This window comes from Eptatretus burgeri, unplaced genomic scaffold (assembly GCF_056783735.1).
Source record: "Eptatretus burgeri isolate ZD-2024b unplaced genomic scaffold, Ebu_testis_v1 Ebu_testis_scaffold_3159, whole genome shotgun sequence".
NCBI classification, from domain to species: Eukaryota; Metazoa; Chordata; class Myxini; order Myxiniformes; family Myxinidae; genus Eptatretus; species Eptatretus burgeri.
The window spans coordinates 365,001-380,114 of record NW_028225107.1 but is presented as its reverse complement, the minus strand read 5'-3'; the positions used below and the strand labels follow the sequence as shown (position 1 = coordinate 380,114).

The 15,114-nt window shown below is 45.6% G+C and overlaps 1 protein-coding gene across 1 annotated transcript; it reads right to left on the bottom strand.

The window, feature by feature from the left end:
• Window positions 1–6,844: 6,844 nt before the first annotated feature.
• On the bottom strand, window positions 6,845–8,594 carry LOC147006632 (olfactory receptor 52Z1P-like). Its single transcript, XM_085868328.1, has one exon. The coding sequence runs from the start codon at window positions 7,990–7,992 to the stop codon at window positions 7,024–7,026; it is 969 nt and encodes a 322-aa protein (XP_085724454.1). The 5' UTR covers window positions 7,993–8,594; the 3' UTR covers window positions 6,845–7,023.
• Window positions 8,595–15,114: the final 6,520 nt, after the last annotated feature.

The following is a 15,114-nucleotide window of genomic DNA, read 5'->3' as shown; positions in this document are numbered from 1 at the left end:
ACCCAAAGCGTGGCGACCTGGCCTTGGTACCGCACAGACACGTCTGCCATCCCGACTGGCGTTATCTTCTCGCGGGTGTACGTGAACAGCGTGAGGTTTGACCTGATAAGCTTCAAGCCGTTGAGTCTACGCGCGGTCTGCTCGCCGATGAGCGACACCACTGCTCCCGTATCGACCTGGAACGTGATCGGCGTTTCGTTCACTTCGACTTCCACCGTCATCGGGCGCGCCGTCGCCGGGCCAATTGAAAACAGGCTCAACAACGGCCGCTGGTTCCGCCCCGAGTCGCCTCGCACATTGCCGTCCACGACCTTAATGGTGGCCGTCGCCCCACGGCACACACGCGCCAAATGACCCACCTTGTGACAATTCAAACACACGTTGCCTTTACACGGGCATGCACGGCACAGGTGTCGACCTCCACATCCCAAGCATGTCCGTGGGGTCACCCCGCCACACGTGCGGCCGCGTGGCGACGTCTGACCCGCATCGAAGGTCGTGCGCGCGTCCCGGGGTGCTCGCGACCCCGCGTGGCCGGTGATGGCTCGAACATCCCCGCGAGTCTGCTCGACCGCTGTAGCCGTGCTGACCACCGAGTCAAATGTAATGGCTTCATCCTTCAGCCGTAAAACCGCTGAAACCATCTTCGCATCTCGTAAACCAGCAATAAAACGATCTCTGAGCCGAGCTGGCTGCTCCCCCGCCGTGAACATGCAGGCCATGGAAGAACGCTTAATCCGCGCCACGAACTCAGCGACGCGTTCCTCTGCCCCTTTCGAGAGGCGATCAAACTGGAATCGAGCGAGCTGCAACGACTTCTCCGGCGCCATGTGTGCTTTCATTTTCTCCACAATGTCCCGAAACGACAGCCCGTCATCCCGGGGCCTGTTCGGTGCCACTAAATCACCCAGCAGCCGATAATGCTCCGGCGAAAGCGAAGCGAGCAAGATCGACTTCTGCTTGCTCTCGTCGACCACATCGTTCGCGTGGAAATAGCATTCCAATTGCTCCGAAAACAATTCGAAGTCGTCCCCGTCGAAAACGGGCATAAGTCCGTATTTAACCATCCTCGTCGCCAACTAGAGTGTACGCGGTGAAGTGGGACGCAAGAAGCACGCGGGCCAGCATCTACTCCGCTTTATTGCGCGACCAGAAGCACATTCCTGCCACCCCTAGCGGGCGAGGCATGATATACGAAAACCCAATCACGTGACACAGCACATATATTACATTTATAACTAACTTACAACCAATCAGGTATCCTGCTCAATAGGGTCTCCATATCGAATACGCTGATTGGCTATTCCTTAAAACTAAATGATCCACGATATCTATCACCACCCACAACATCGACAATCGACACGAGGTCTTGGTTGCTGGTGTTGGTACTTGTGTTATTATCTTTTATCTTGTGGGCTTGGACTGTATTGTCTTGCCAATTGCTTTTGGAGATGCGCTGGGCAGCGCACACTTATCTCTTGACTGTTATTCAAAGAAGGATATTATTAAAGAACAGTTTATCCAAGTAGGCCTCATTATTCACCACGTTGAACATCTGAAATAAGGGTTTTAATTCACACAGGTGAACTCTTAAACAGCAAGGAGTTCACAGTGGGCGCTCGTCCTGAAACACTAAGTTGTTCACAGAGTACAACAAGGTATAAATTGGTGGCGTACAAGTGGGGGGTGGGGCACCAGATGCGCCATGGGGGGGCATTGCACCCAAATGCCCCCCCCCTAGCGACGGGCCTGCCTGCGTTGGATACAAGCCGGCCACGTGGACGACGAAAATGCAGGCGAATGTTGTGTGAATTTGGAATGGACGGGTCCACATGCAGGCGCGTGTGTGAAGCTCCCCATGCTGCATGCTGCGTGTTCCCGGGATGATGCGCTCGTGCGGATCTGCACGGGAAACCGCGCAGGTTCGGTATGCGGGTGACGTCACTGGGGACCTTGTGGCGTGAGTTACGTGCGAGCGGCGTGCGTTAGCTCGCATGGCGGACCCCTCAAAGGCGAGCGCTTGTTGTGATGCGCAGGGCGACGACAAGGCCCCAGGTATCATCCGAAGGAAGGGACGAACGAGCGAGTCGCAGACCGCCGCCCTGGCGGTGCAAGAAAAAAAAGCTTCGCTCCAAGTACACGGCCCCGCAGGATGTGGCAGGCATCCTCGCATGGACATAGGAGCACTAGTTAGTGGGGAGGGTTTAGCGATAGATAGACCGGCCTCATGGGGCAGGAACAGTTCCTCATGGGGCCCGTGGAACAAGTTACTTGGAATGTTAGGTTAAATTTAGAATGAGAAATTGATTTTGGGAGACACCGACAGATATGGAATGTTTAGTGGGGATGCAGGTTGGCGACGTAGAGTTAAAAGGAACGTGCATTAGTGTAAGGGATGACGGGGGGCACGAGTTAGTTAGGGGAATTTAGTTATCAGAATGGCAGTGTTGAGTGATTTGAGTGAGTTGAAAATAAAAATTTGTATAATGAATGAGTATGGGACAGCGAGGCCAAGAGTGAGTGGAGTGAATGTGGAATGCATGGTGCGAATGACTGAGTGGGGGGAGGAGTGAGTCCCACCCAAGTGACCCCAGGGTCAGTTTAATGTTAGTTAGGGGATTAGTCAAATTTATCAAAAGGAGGTCATTTTGTTGTTGGTGTGGGAAGAAGGCACGATACCTTTTTGGAAAAGTGCAGGAGTCCATTGACCCATTCGAAGTGTGGCTGTGGAAAGGTGAGTATTGAGTAGAGGGCACCCTGGACACCGAACAAGTGGGCCAGATTAGGCCATAGGTCCTAGGGACCGGGATATTGTAGTGGGCATGGGCGACCCTCAGAAAGGGAACCAGAGCACCAATATGCCACGTGGGCATGGAAGTGGGGCAATGCCAGGACGGGCACCCCCCCCCTCCGCGTTCATAGGGAGCAGGTAGGCTCAGAGATAGCCTCAGGGCCCGGGGGTGCCGTAGTTTGAGTTCGGCAGACAGAAGTCCCTGCCAGTTGAGCCACGCTGCCCAGCCACCAAATTGTGCAAGGGCACGAGAGAAAATTTGCGGGCAGGGCCCAAATTGAAAATGGACACCAACACAGGCGATGGGAATCATGGTTTCTAGAACCAATAGTTTAAAGAGACAGGCATGTTGGAAAGCCCCGGGGATAGTTTAAAGTTTAATAAATGCTCGGATAAATAGGAAATGTCCCCCTTTGCACCATCCATCCCTTCGCTCTCCTTCAGCCGCTGGACCCACCTTGGGGAAGATTGCTGAACTCTGTGGAAGCTATTCTGAGGCTTTTTTGGGCCTCGAGGCAGGACACTAGTCTCTTCTTTAGTCCCCTCAGAAAGAATTTTAGGGGTAGGGAATAGGTTAGCTGGACAAAGACAATAGGAGGGTTAGTGACAAGCAATATTATAAAATAATTTTTTAAAATAATAAATAAATAAAAAGGGGGAAGTCTAAATTTTGTTGTTGCAAACTAAGGGAGTGGGTATGGACAAAGACAAGTAAAGGCGATAGGTTGGGGGGGGGGGGAAACAGTAGGGTAGGTCAGAGCCCGTTTCTGGACCGGCCGGCACCACCGCACTCCCTCCACAGGACCTCACGCCTGCTTGCCCTTGGTTGCATTGCCCCCCATGTCACCAACTCACCATGTGCACCAGGACCATCTCCAGTGTTTTGCAAGTACTGCCCTGCAGGCAGCCACACCACAGGGACTGCATTGTGCAGCCCGTGCATTTTGTGTTTTGCATCCATCCATTCCCCTGTGCCAGAGACTTCCTTCAAGCCACAAACTGTTGACTTTGCAATGACTTTTTCCTTTCACAGATAACAGGTCCTGGGCCATGGTTAGTGTAAATATTAGAAAATGTAAATACGTTTTGTAACCCACCTGTTGTCTGTCTTCGCGCCGGCAATTTATTTAAGTTGTCCGTGTGAGTCTGTTAGTTTCGTTACGCAGCGCACTAGGTTATTTATTTTTGGGACATGTATACAAATGTTGCACTCAGGGAATCGGAGGTAAAATGTAAGAGGGGAAAAACCTACACCTGCATGGCACACAAAAATTTGACGACTCGGGACGAGTCTGTAAAAAGGGGAGGGGGTAGTGTTATGAATCTGGAAACCATTCGCATTCACACATACAGTTGACCCAAAGTTTCGTTATTTCGATAAGTATGTGTTCATAGTTAGAATCCCTCCTTCTATGGATTGGGAATTACATGTGTGCTACGAGTTATTTTATAGTCAGGTTAATTACATCCTCATCAACAACAACAACAACAACAACAACAACGACGCCACCCTCACTCGACCCCGTCGCCATTATGCACGTGTTAGGGACCACGGACGTGAGCGGAGGTTTCGTCACCTCAGGGCTGGCTCTGCCTTAGCCAGATGGAGTGTTCGGCCCGACCAATGAAGGGCCGCCATGAGTCGCCTGACAACCGACCTCCAATCAGGAGGCGAGGGCGAGGAGAAGAGACCCCTCCCACCTCAAGAAGAGGAGAGTGTTGGTCAGGACGAGTGGGTTCTGCAGGATTGTGGAAATAGCGGTCGGCGGTCTTGGTCTCGATTGGCAGTCGGCAGGATCGTGGTCTGAGCGGTCTGCGGTCCTTTGCGGTGGCTCACCGTGGTAGTGGTGACTGAACAGTATGGTGGTGCTTGAGCAGTCAGGGTCGTGGCCCATGGACTTCAGGTCGTGGGTTTGAGTCCCACCGTGGTGGTTCGGTCGGTGTGACCGCACGATGCGGGACAGATACCCCGGCCCGGCTCCACCGACTAAAGACCCACGGGTCCAGTTCCTTTTGTGTGTGTGTGTGTGTTTGTGTGTGTGTGTGTGTGTGTGTGTGTGTGTGTGTGTGTGTGTGTGTGTGTGTGTGTGTGTGTGTGTGTGTGTGTGTCTGTGGGTCCCGTCTGCAAGTAGAAATTGTGCAAGTGCTTTGCTTTGCTTGTACATTGCCTGCCTTTTATTCATGATAACTCTGCTCTGTGTCCACCCCCCCCCTTCTCCCCGATTATCGTTATAAATATACCCCTGTTAAATATTCCAGTTCTTTGTTCGTGTTTTCTTTCATTGGCCTAACATGGTGCGTATTGAGAATTAGTAAGGCCGTGCGGGCCGGTAAATTGTTCATTTGGTCCGGCACGGCTTTGGTAACTTCCGCTCGGTTACGCCAGATCAGAGTCGGTGATAGCAACTCGATTCGGACAAAGTCGGCCGAGGGTGTGGTTTCCCCGGTAGTTGGATGGCATGAGTACTTAGGTAAATTGGAGTTAGACAAGTGCACCCTCCCACACGCCATCAAAATATTGGCGACCATGGTCCGCTCAGTGACCCGTGACCTTTCGGAGTTGTCCGAGAGTCACGACCTAAATTCCGGGTGTTTGATGGGAGATGACTCCACTGCTCCACCTCATGGTCGATCTGGCAGCTTCCCGGTCTGGTCGATCTGGGCCCTCAGAAAGATGTCTTCGAGCTGTCAAGCGGTCCATTGAGAAAACTCCCTGTTGCAAGGCAGCAGATGTTGCAGAGGAGGTCCAAGTTAGCTCAAGAACTGCCACACGGTACCTTCATCAACTGGGATACAATGGGAGAGCAGCGAGGAGAAAACCTCCCCTTCGACCAGCCAAGATTCAAAAGAGAATGAAGTGGGCTGATGAGATTGCCAACAGACCCTTGGAGTTTTGGCAAACGGTAATTTTTTCAGATGAGTCCAAATTTGCTCAATTTCCTGACATTGGACTCATGTGGTCTGGAGACTTCCCAGTTAAGAGTTTTATTTGGACCTATTGTGGCGAACTGTCAAACATGGTGGTTTTTCAGTGATGGTGTGGGGCACAGTCTGGAGTGCTGATCGGTCAGAGCTTGTGGAGTGTGTTGGCAACATCAACTTTATGATATGTATTTCTATTCTTGAGGATGGATGTCTCCCTGTCTTCTCCACTGGCCAGATGGTCAAAACCTACACACACTTCATGGAAGATCGAGCTCCATGCCACACTGCTAAAGAGACCAAAGGATGGCAAGACAGAAAATGGGATCAAGTGACTTCCATGCCCAAGTCAGTCTCTTGACATGAATCCCATTGAACACCTCTGGGCCATATTGGATCGAGCTGTGCAGAAAAAGTCCTGGAAACCAACATCACGGGCAGAATTGCTAACCCGTTTGCATTTAGCCTGGGCAGAAATCCCACAAGAGAAAATTTCAGAACTCGTTACCTCTATTTCTGAAGGAGGAAAAGCATTGAAATGTGCAAACGCCAAGTCTACAAAATATTAGTGTATGTATTAAAATGGATCAAATGTTCTTCACCTGGTCAAGAAATAAATTCTTCAAAAATCAAAGTGTCTATTTACTTCTGTCATGTCTCTGTATAATTAGACTAATGACGAGGATTTGTCAATTTTGATGTGGTCGTGGTTGGAAAACGGACCTCTGAGATAAAGAAGATTTGGTACTTGAACAAAGTATTTCCAAAGTCCTTCACCTCGCACACAAGTGTGAATTTCAGTTCATGGATAATTAAAATATTGTAAAGCATGATGAATTCTTCCTGTGCATCAAACATGATTGGAGTTTGTGTACTTTTATAATGCCTTACCCAGTGAGCAATACAGTTCCATGAGATACAGTGGTAAAATGCCTTCTCCCACCATGTCCTCTGCAAAAGGGATATAATGATAATTGCTGGTAAACACTTGGCCCAGTGTACCCTGGGGGGGGGGGCGGGGGGGGGCTGTAAAGGTAGAGTGATTATTTATCACACCACACATGCCAAGAAATGTAAAATATACAACAACAAACCGTAAAATATATCTAAGGTTTAATTCAGAAGGCAATTTTCATATCACTCAGATGGTGATGGTGCTCCAAAGATACACATCAACAATATTTATCAAAAAAAAAAAACAAGAATAAGGTTGGAGAAGTAATACTGATGATGAATCACACACAGATTCCCAGGGAGGAAGGTGACAACAGTTGTGAAGAGACCTGTTCTGAATACTGCTGTTTTAATAGTCAAATAGCTTTCACAGGATACAATGTCACAAATTTCTGCATTATCATCTTATGGAGCATCAGAAAGCTGTGGCGGATCTCAGTCATACGGAATCCATAAATGATCGGATTTGCAAGAGGCTGCAGTAAATATATCATTGAATCACTCGTGTGTTTAAAAACGTGTGAGAAAGACTTTCCAGCTGACAGACGCAGAGAGATAACACTAAAAAGAAAGGAGAAAAGGAAGAGAGAAAGTACCATGCAATGGGTGACGCATGTGTGTAGAGCCTTACTTCTTCCCTCGGAGTCCTTGGCAGAACATAGACATTCGTACAGAATTAAACCATATGTGATGAAGACAATTGCAATGATATAGGCAAATATAATAGAAGTCATTGCAATCCCATACATACTATTAACAGTGATATCTTCACACGACAGTTTAGCTACAGCAATGAAAACACATCCTACATTTGGAAGTACATCTTTGCAGAACGTCCGTTCCAACAATAACATGGGATAAACACTTGTCGTGAGCAAACACCAGCACAGTGTGGCCCAAATCACTTTGTGAGCTTTGCTGTTCGTCATCAGGACACTGTAGCGGAGCGGATGGCAGACGGCCAGATAACGATCAATAGCCATGATTCCAAGTATATAAGTTTCCATTGCAGCATAAAATGAAATAAAAAAAGCTTGAATGAAACAAAGACTTATCCGAGTTTGGTTATTTATGATGATGCTGTACATGAGCCGAGGCAGCACAGTTGTTGAACCGATAATATCCATTAACAACAAATAAGCAAGGAAGATGTAGACTGGTTTGTGTAACTGCTTTCTCAGGATAATGAGCAGGAACAACACCAGGTTGAGAGTGATCGTTACAATGTAGGTGAAGAAGTAGGCACTGAAAGCCCAGGGCCGCACCTGCGCTGGCTCGTGAAAAATCACTTGGAGGAAGAACACTTGCTTCAGTGATTCATTCATTTCTGAGAAAAGGCTTATCAACTCCGGAGGAGAAAGAATAGATATAATGAGAAGAAGCTAAGGCACACTTTTACTGACTTCTGATGCTACCCCTCCTTGATCACCCCAATAAAAAAAGGTTAACTCTGTAATGGGAGTATTTGTCTGTTTTGTCTCAAGATCAATGCCTTTCAAATATCAACCATGTATTAAAATATTATCCATAAGATTTACCATTTACAATTATCATGACATTTTCAACTTTTGCACAAGTCTCATTCTATACTTTCATCAAAGCGGATATGGTATGTTTATGCTATTAAATTACCTAAAAATCAAGATAAAATAGTAGATCCTTCCCTTTATTTATGCAATGACTTCTTGATTTAAAACTTTTTGATTTTTTACATGAATCAAAGTGCAACTTTGTAAAAGTTTGAAGTTCATTATGGAAGAGAAGAGTAGCTCTACTATTATATAATAGTTATAGTTACACTATTATTAGTTACAAATATTTAAAATTTACAACGTCAATTGGATCCATAATGTAAGAAAATATTTTGTGGTTACATCTTGTCATTTTACCCTCTTTAGTAGAGTATTGACATGTATAGGATGTGAATAAGCACATACACTTGTTTGACACCTTCACTGGCACCCACGCCCCCCCCCCACGCCTTCCCGCCTCACCTTTCCCCACATCTGAATGCCATGCAGCCACTCCTCTAGGAGGGCCCCGTTTGCACATTCTACCACCAATTTCAAAATTAATAACAGTCAGAATAACAATATTAACTAGAACGGCACTCAGTCGAGTGCATACCTCCGCCAGGTTGAAGAGTTTATGTTTTGTATCCCACTGATAATCCGGATCTGGATCCTAGCCTTAACAAAAGTTGAATCGGCTTGATCTTGTGTTTTTTACTCAACCATTTGAGCTTTTGTCATCACAACAAACTTTTATTGTGAAAATATAGAGAAGACAAATTAATAATCGAATCAAAATGCTTTATTTTATCCACTTGCCGAGTCTACTCTTTGAGCTTTTCGCCTCAAATTTTCAGCAAAACATTATTTTGAGAATAAGGAGAACACTGCTTTATAAATTTTACAATGATTGTTTAACTGTCCTTTTGTCAAATTTAGTTTGAGTATCAAGTGGATGCGGATGGGCTTTGCATTTTGAGATGCTTTTGTTTAAACGGCTATTTTAAACTTTTATTATTTTGTTCTTTCTAATTAATATTAAAAACATAAACATAAATATAAATGAACTGAATTAATCGTTGCAAAGACAATTTTGAAGCATGATATTTAAGAAAGTAAGTTCACCTTACCTCAAAGCTGACCAAAAGTAAGAGGAATGCTAGACTTTGTCGAGCCAAGTGTCGGTCCATGTCAACAGATAACTCAAATAACAGGTAAATTAACTGAAATTTAACAACTGTGTGCTTACTTTCATGGGAAGCATTAAAGTTACATTTCAAGCATTTATTCTTTGGTGGAGCAAGAGTTATCTGCAAAAAGTTCAATGGTGTCTGAACTCGATAAGTTTTCAAATAATTTCGGTAAAAGTAACTTAAAACAATTTGTAGTTAATTACTCACTAACCCATTCTACTACTGAAACAAAATAATTATTTATTAAATTGCATTCAAATTCTTCTTTCATTTTTTATATATTTCAAGACAAAACTTCACTTTAGTATTATTCAACATCAACAACAATTTCATTGTACTCACCATGAGAGTCGACTTCACATGCTGTTTTGCTGATCAATAACTGATATTTATATTAAATATAGAACCCTCTCAGGGCAATAAAAATATAAACTCCCCACCTCACAGCCCTGGAACATAGTGTCAGATGACAAATTAATCCTCTCGTGGTTTTAATTATCTGAGTATAACCATTATTACTGATATCCTTACTGTGGAGGTTTTGTATGGAAGATAAACCGTATCCGAATTGTGGAGGATTGTTGCAACGAACAAAACACTTGAGCACATCTTTTCCTCCTTCACGGATTATTCAAATTTAAATGTCATTTATATGTTTTTGGACCAATGGTTATCGATGATGCATTTTGTTTTTCAAAAGTTAGTTTGAGCTTTGTGAACCAGCAAATGTGAAATTGGAGAACGGTTACACCAAATAAATACATAATAGTTCGCAAACACATCAGGATCAAACCAAAGCATACCCACAATCTAACGTTCATAAAGAATATATTTTTCAAAATTTAAAAACATGTCAGCATGCAAAACCAAAATAACAACCAAAAATAAGGATGGAATGTCACCACAATATGACACCCCAATTTTATTTTATGGATTGCCATCACAACATATTTTGTCATTTTTGTCAGCGGTGACTATGGAACAAGAAAAACCATTGTATGAAGATGTTGGAGGGAGTTGTGTATTTGTTGTGAGGATTGGTGTAATTGCATATTATATTATTGTTGTAAGCAGGCAGGATGGCCAAGCGGTATGCACACTCACCTCAAAGTCGTTGGGCGAGGGTTTGAATCTCGGTACAGCTATAAACTGTCATCCTTGTCTTTCACAGGCAAGGTGATTCATCAATGCGAGTGCCATTCCTCGGATGGACGTTAAACTGGGCATCACATCGGCCGACATTAGTTGGTAAATGTTCAAGATCCCACAGTGTCCTTCACGAACAGGGGGTACTGCATCAGGAGCACAGTGACGCCCTCAGCCAATGATGCGACCCAACAGCCTTGAGCTGCATACGAAAAAGGAAGCGATTTACTGTGGGATTGAAAAAGAAAAATGTCAAAATATGTCATAAATGTAATCTGAAAAAGGATTGTGGCATCATTTCTACCTTGTTTGGTTGTTTTTTGGGGATTCCATCCCATGTTTTTTCACTCTTTGGAATGTATTTTTTCCATATTGTTTGTGTTATGAGCTCATGCGCAATGCAGCATGAGAAAGGGTTTTGCAATCGTGTGTGTGTGTGTGTGTGTGTGTGTGTGTGTGTGTGTGTGTGTGTGTGTGTGTGTGTGTGTGTGTGTGTGTGTGTGTGTGTGGTGTATATGAAGGTGCGATGTTCACGTTTAATATCTCCGAAAATCTGGAACATCGGTCGGAGTTATTTTCATTTTCCTTTGTGCAGGATTGTGTAATTCTGTCCATTAATCGTTTATAATCACAATACTCCCGGTACGAGCGTTTGCTCGCGAAACCATGTAGGCCTGGTTACTGTACTTGCGGGTTCTTGTGACTGCACACTGAAAGTTTTACTTGACATTCTTTATTTCCACTGTACCCTAAAAGTTTTACTGTTCACGAAATTTTGAATCAGGCCGAGTTCGAGTTCTTGGCATTCAGAATCCGAATCCAAGTCCTGAAGGGTCGAGTGCGAGTCTGGGTCCCACAAAAAGTGGACTCGAGTCCGACATCACTGATTCTTACATGGATCATTACAATCACCGAGTTTGTAATCGTCTAACTTGAAACCTTCTTATCATTACTCATCAATGAATGGGTAATATTGTTACGAATTTGGAAACCTTGTGCACACAAGCAGCCAGAGTCCCTGTAGTTCAGTTATTTCAATAAGTATGTGTTTTTAGTTAGAATCCTTCCTTCTGTCTAATGGAAATTACATGTGTGTGCTGCGAGTTATTTTTTCGCGAGGTTTTCCCTCAACAACAACAACAACAACGAGTACTACTATGTCCACTACAACAACGCCACCGTCCCACACTCGAGCGGTCACCATTGCCCACGTGTTTTTGGCTGAAGGCGTGGGTGGAGCCTCCAACGCCTCAGATCGAGGCTCCGTCCCAAGGAAGTGCATGGACCGTTTCCTCCAGCCAATGAGCGATGGGCGAGCATGACATGCATGCCCCAGCCAATCAGGAGGTGACGAGTCACCCGACAACCCCTCGTCCAATTAGGAGGCGAGTGGGAGGAGAATAGACCCCTTCCACCTCAGAAGGGTAGAGTGGTTGTCTGGACCAGGGCTGGGCAGACAATGGTGCGTCTACAGGATCGTGGCAATTGTGTTCTGCAGGATCGTGGCGATTGCAGTCTTGGTGGTGAGTGCCGCTTGGTCTGGGCCGTGGGTTCGAGTCCCACCATCGTGTTTTGCGTTGGAGCGCTCGAGCTGGGATCCCCGTTCCCGTCCACGGACTCCGAGCTCCACAAGTGCGGGTCCGGTGAAACTGCACGAGGCGGGGAGGTACCCGGCTCCACTGAAAGTAGACCCACGAGGTCCATTTTGTGTGTGTGTGTGTGTGTGTGTGTGTGTGTGTGTGTGTGTGTGTGTGTGTGTGTGTGTGTGTGTGTGTGTGTGTCACCGTCCTGTAAATGGAATTGTGTAAGTGCTTTCCTTTGCTTGTACATTGCCTGCCTTTTATTCGTGATAACTCTGCTCTGTGTTCCCCTCCCCGGTTATTCTTTGTAAAATAAACCCGTTAAATGTACCAGCTCGTTTTCTGTGCTTTCCTTCATTGGCCTAGCATGGTGCGGGTTTGAGAATGAGCAAGGCTGTTCGTCCCGTAAATTGTTCATTTGGTCTGGCGCAGCCTTGGTAACTTCCGCTCGGTTACACCGGATCCGAGTCTGTGATAGCGACTCGATTCGGACAAAGTGAGCTGAGGGTGTGGTTTCCCCGGTAGTTGGACGACGTGGGTATTTAGGTGTATTGAAATTAGTCAATTAACCCTACCCCATGCCGTCGAAATATTGGCGACCACGGTCCACTAAGGGACCCGTGACCTTTGGAGTTATCCAAGGGTTACGACCTAAATTCTTGGTGTTTGGTGGGAGACGACTCCACTGCTCCACCAAGTGGTCATTGATCGCTACCGAACCCCGGCCCACAACAATATCTCAGTATTTTGTGTCATTATAAATCCCTCGAACAGGATTTTTTTTACCACGCTTGGTAAAAATAAATAATTAAATAAAACCTGCTTTCGATTCCGACCAACGTGCTTATCGTCACCTCAAACTTGCCCCGTATGTTTATTTACTTGTGGCCGCAAGTGCTTCGCTTCGCAGCTTTTGCTGGACAGGAGTCACATTGGGTCACATTTTAATGAGATGAATAAATCCCTTTGCACAACCCAGGGTGCTCTCCATGCTGTCACCTGTAACATTTGTGACTGGGGTTTGATTTGCAGTGCTTTGGGTGGTAGAAGTGATGTGACCATTCAGTAGTTGCATGTTAAGTGCAGCATCCAGGTCTCTGCCCAGAATGGCAGTGCTACTCCGCACTATATAAAATTCAGCAGGCGCACAGTAATTCTCAAAAGTCACATCCGGATGCAGGCAACCACGCACAGGTATCGGATTTCTCAGCTAGCTAACCAGGTGTAGTTTTGGCTCAGTCAGTGACACATTATTAAAACATTGCAGGGAGACGGATTCAAGAAGTATTGACACTGCCGAGCCTGTATCTAACAGTAATTCAATGTCCATCGGTTCCCTTCCCCTCCCTGGCAGCAGTAACTTGTACAGTGCATATTGTGTTATCAGCATCTCGAGCCCAATTGTCTACACTCAACACATTCACATCAGAGACAGTCACTTTGTGAACCTGGTGGAGCCCCGGCATACTTTAGCAGTGTCCTCTCTTTTTGCAGCTGTTGCACTGGGTGTCCTTTGCTGGGCATCCACACTCCACAGTAGTTGGCCGTGTGATTTACAGATCCACATCTATAACACGTTTTCCTTTGAGCCGGTTGAGATCGCTCATCTCACATCCGTCTCACGGCGAGTCTAAAGGGTCTCTTGCTGCTCTGTGAATCCTGCGTCTGAATAGGGTGTATGGCCTGTATGTCACTCGCAGTGCCTTTGCCTATGATCTGAGCCTACGCCATTGCCGACTCAATCTGTTTAGCCATGGTTATAGCTTTCTGTAACATCAGTTCCATTTCTAGCAGTAAACGTTCTCTAACGCGAGGTTAGTTTGTTTTCTCGACGAGCTAGTCCCGGATCACTTCGTCTGCCAGCTCTCGAAGCTCGCATGTGACGACCATCTCCCTTAATGAAGCAATATATCGTTCCGTAGACTAGCCATTTTTCTGACCAGGTTGACGAAATTTATATCGCTCTGCTATGACATTAACTCTTGGGACAAACAAAAATTCCTCAAGGCTGTAAGTGCAGTCTCATATTTATCAGCTACCGTTAGTGTGTAGAACAGTCTCTGACCTTCTGTGCTAAAGTATTGTATCAAAAGCGCATGCATTTGGGCATCAGTGAGTGCATTATCCTGTATCGCCAGCATGTAGTTTTCTAAGACACGCCTCCAAGCCACAAAAGGCATTGAAGGCTCACCCGGGTTTTGCAGAAAGGGTGTCGGTGGATTCATGTTCAATCCCATCCTCGTCGCCAGTTTGTTGTGTCATAATATACTCCAAGAATGAGGAATTCAATATTCTCCAATGGTTTTATTCAACTGAACTTATGAACGTAACAAGCTTTGCACTGCACACCTCCTGACCTTTCACCCTGAACTCCTTCTTCCTCATCACACCCTCTTGCGTCCAGTCTATGCACAACACCACAGAGGCTGCTTTCGACTGTTGTTGTGGGCCGTGGGTGCTTCACTTCATTCTGCGTTACGGTGGGGAATGGCTTCATTCGTTTCCACAGGCTGGGTTGGCCTTGTTCATGGTGTTGGCATTGGGACTTGGTCATTGCCCAGTGTTGACCACTGATGGGTCATTTAGAGAAGTAAGTATCATTGCTTGTTGCCCCTTGACCCTGTTGCCTTTTTTCTCTCATTATTTTGATTTTTTTATTTCAAATTGTAAATCAATCACAATTCAGCCTCTGACAGCGATCATTTGATAATGGTACAAATTCAACAGAACATATTTTTTGAGCAAATATCAATCACTATTTGCTTTCCTCTGCATGGGTTGTAAACAAAACGTACCTTCTCTCATGACAGACGACGTGTTGTTCAGTTTTTAAATGTACATAAACTCAGCATTCCTCTTAATTGCACAAAAAATTTCTTTGGGCAGTGTATGGTAAACTGCCTCCTCAATCATTTCCCAAAAAAACATTCATTAACTCCTTTTCTTCACATGGGTTGTAATCGAAACAGATCTTTCTTTTCTCAAAATGTAGCTTGATTGCATGAAAGAAGATGTGT

What these genes read in the sequence shown, in the direction of transcription:
- LOC147006632 (XM_085868328.1), bottom strand. Translation starts at nt 7,992, where the DNA reads ATGAATGAATCACTGAAGCAAGTGTTCTTCCTCCAAGTGATTTTTCAC.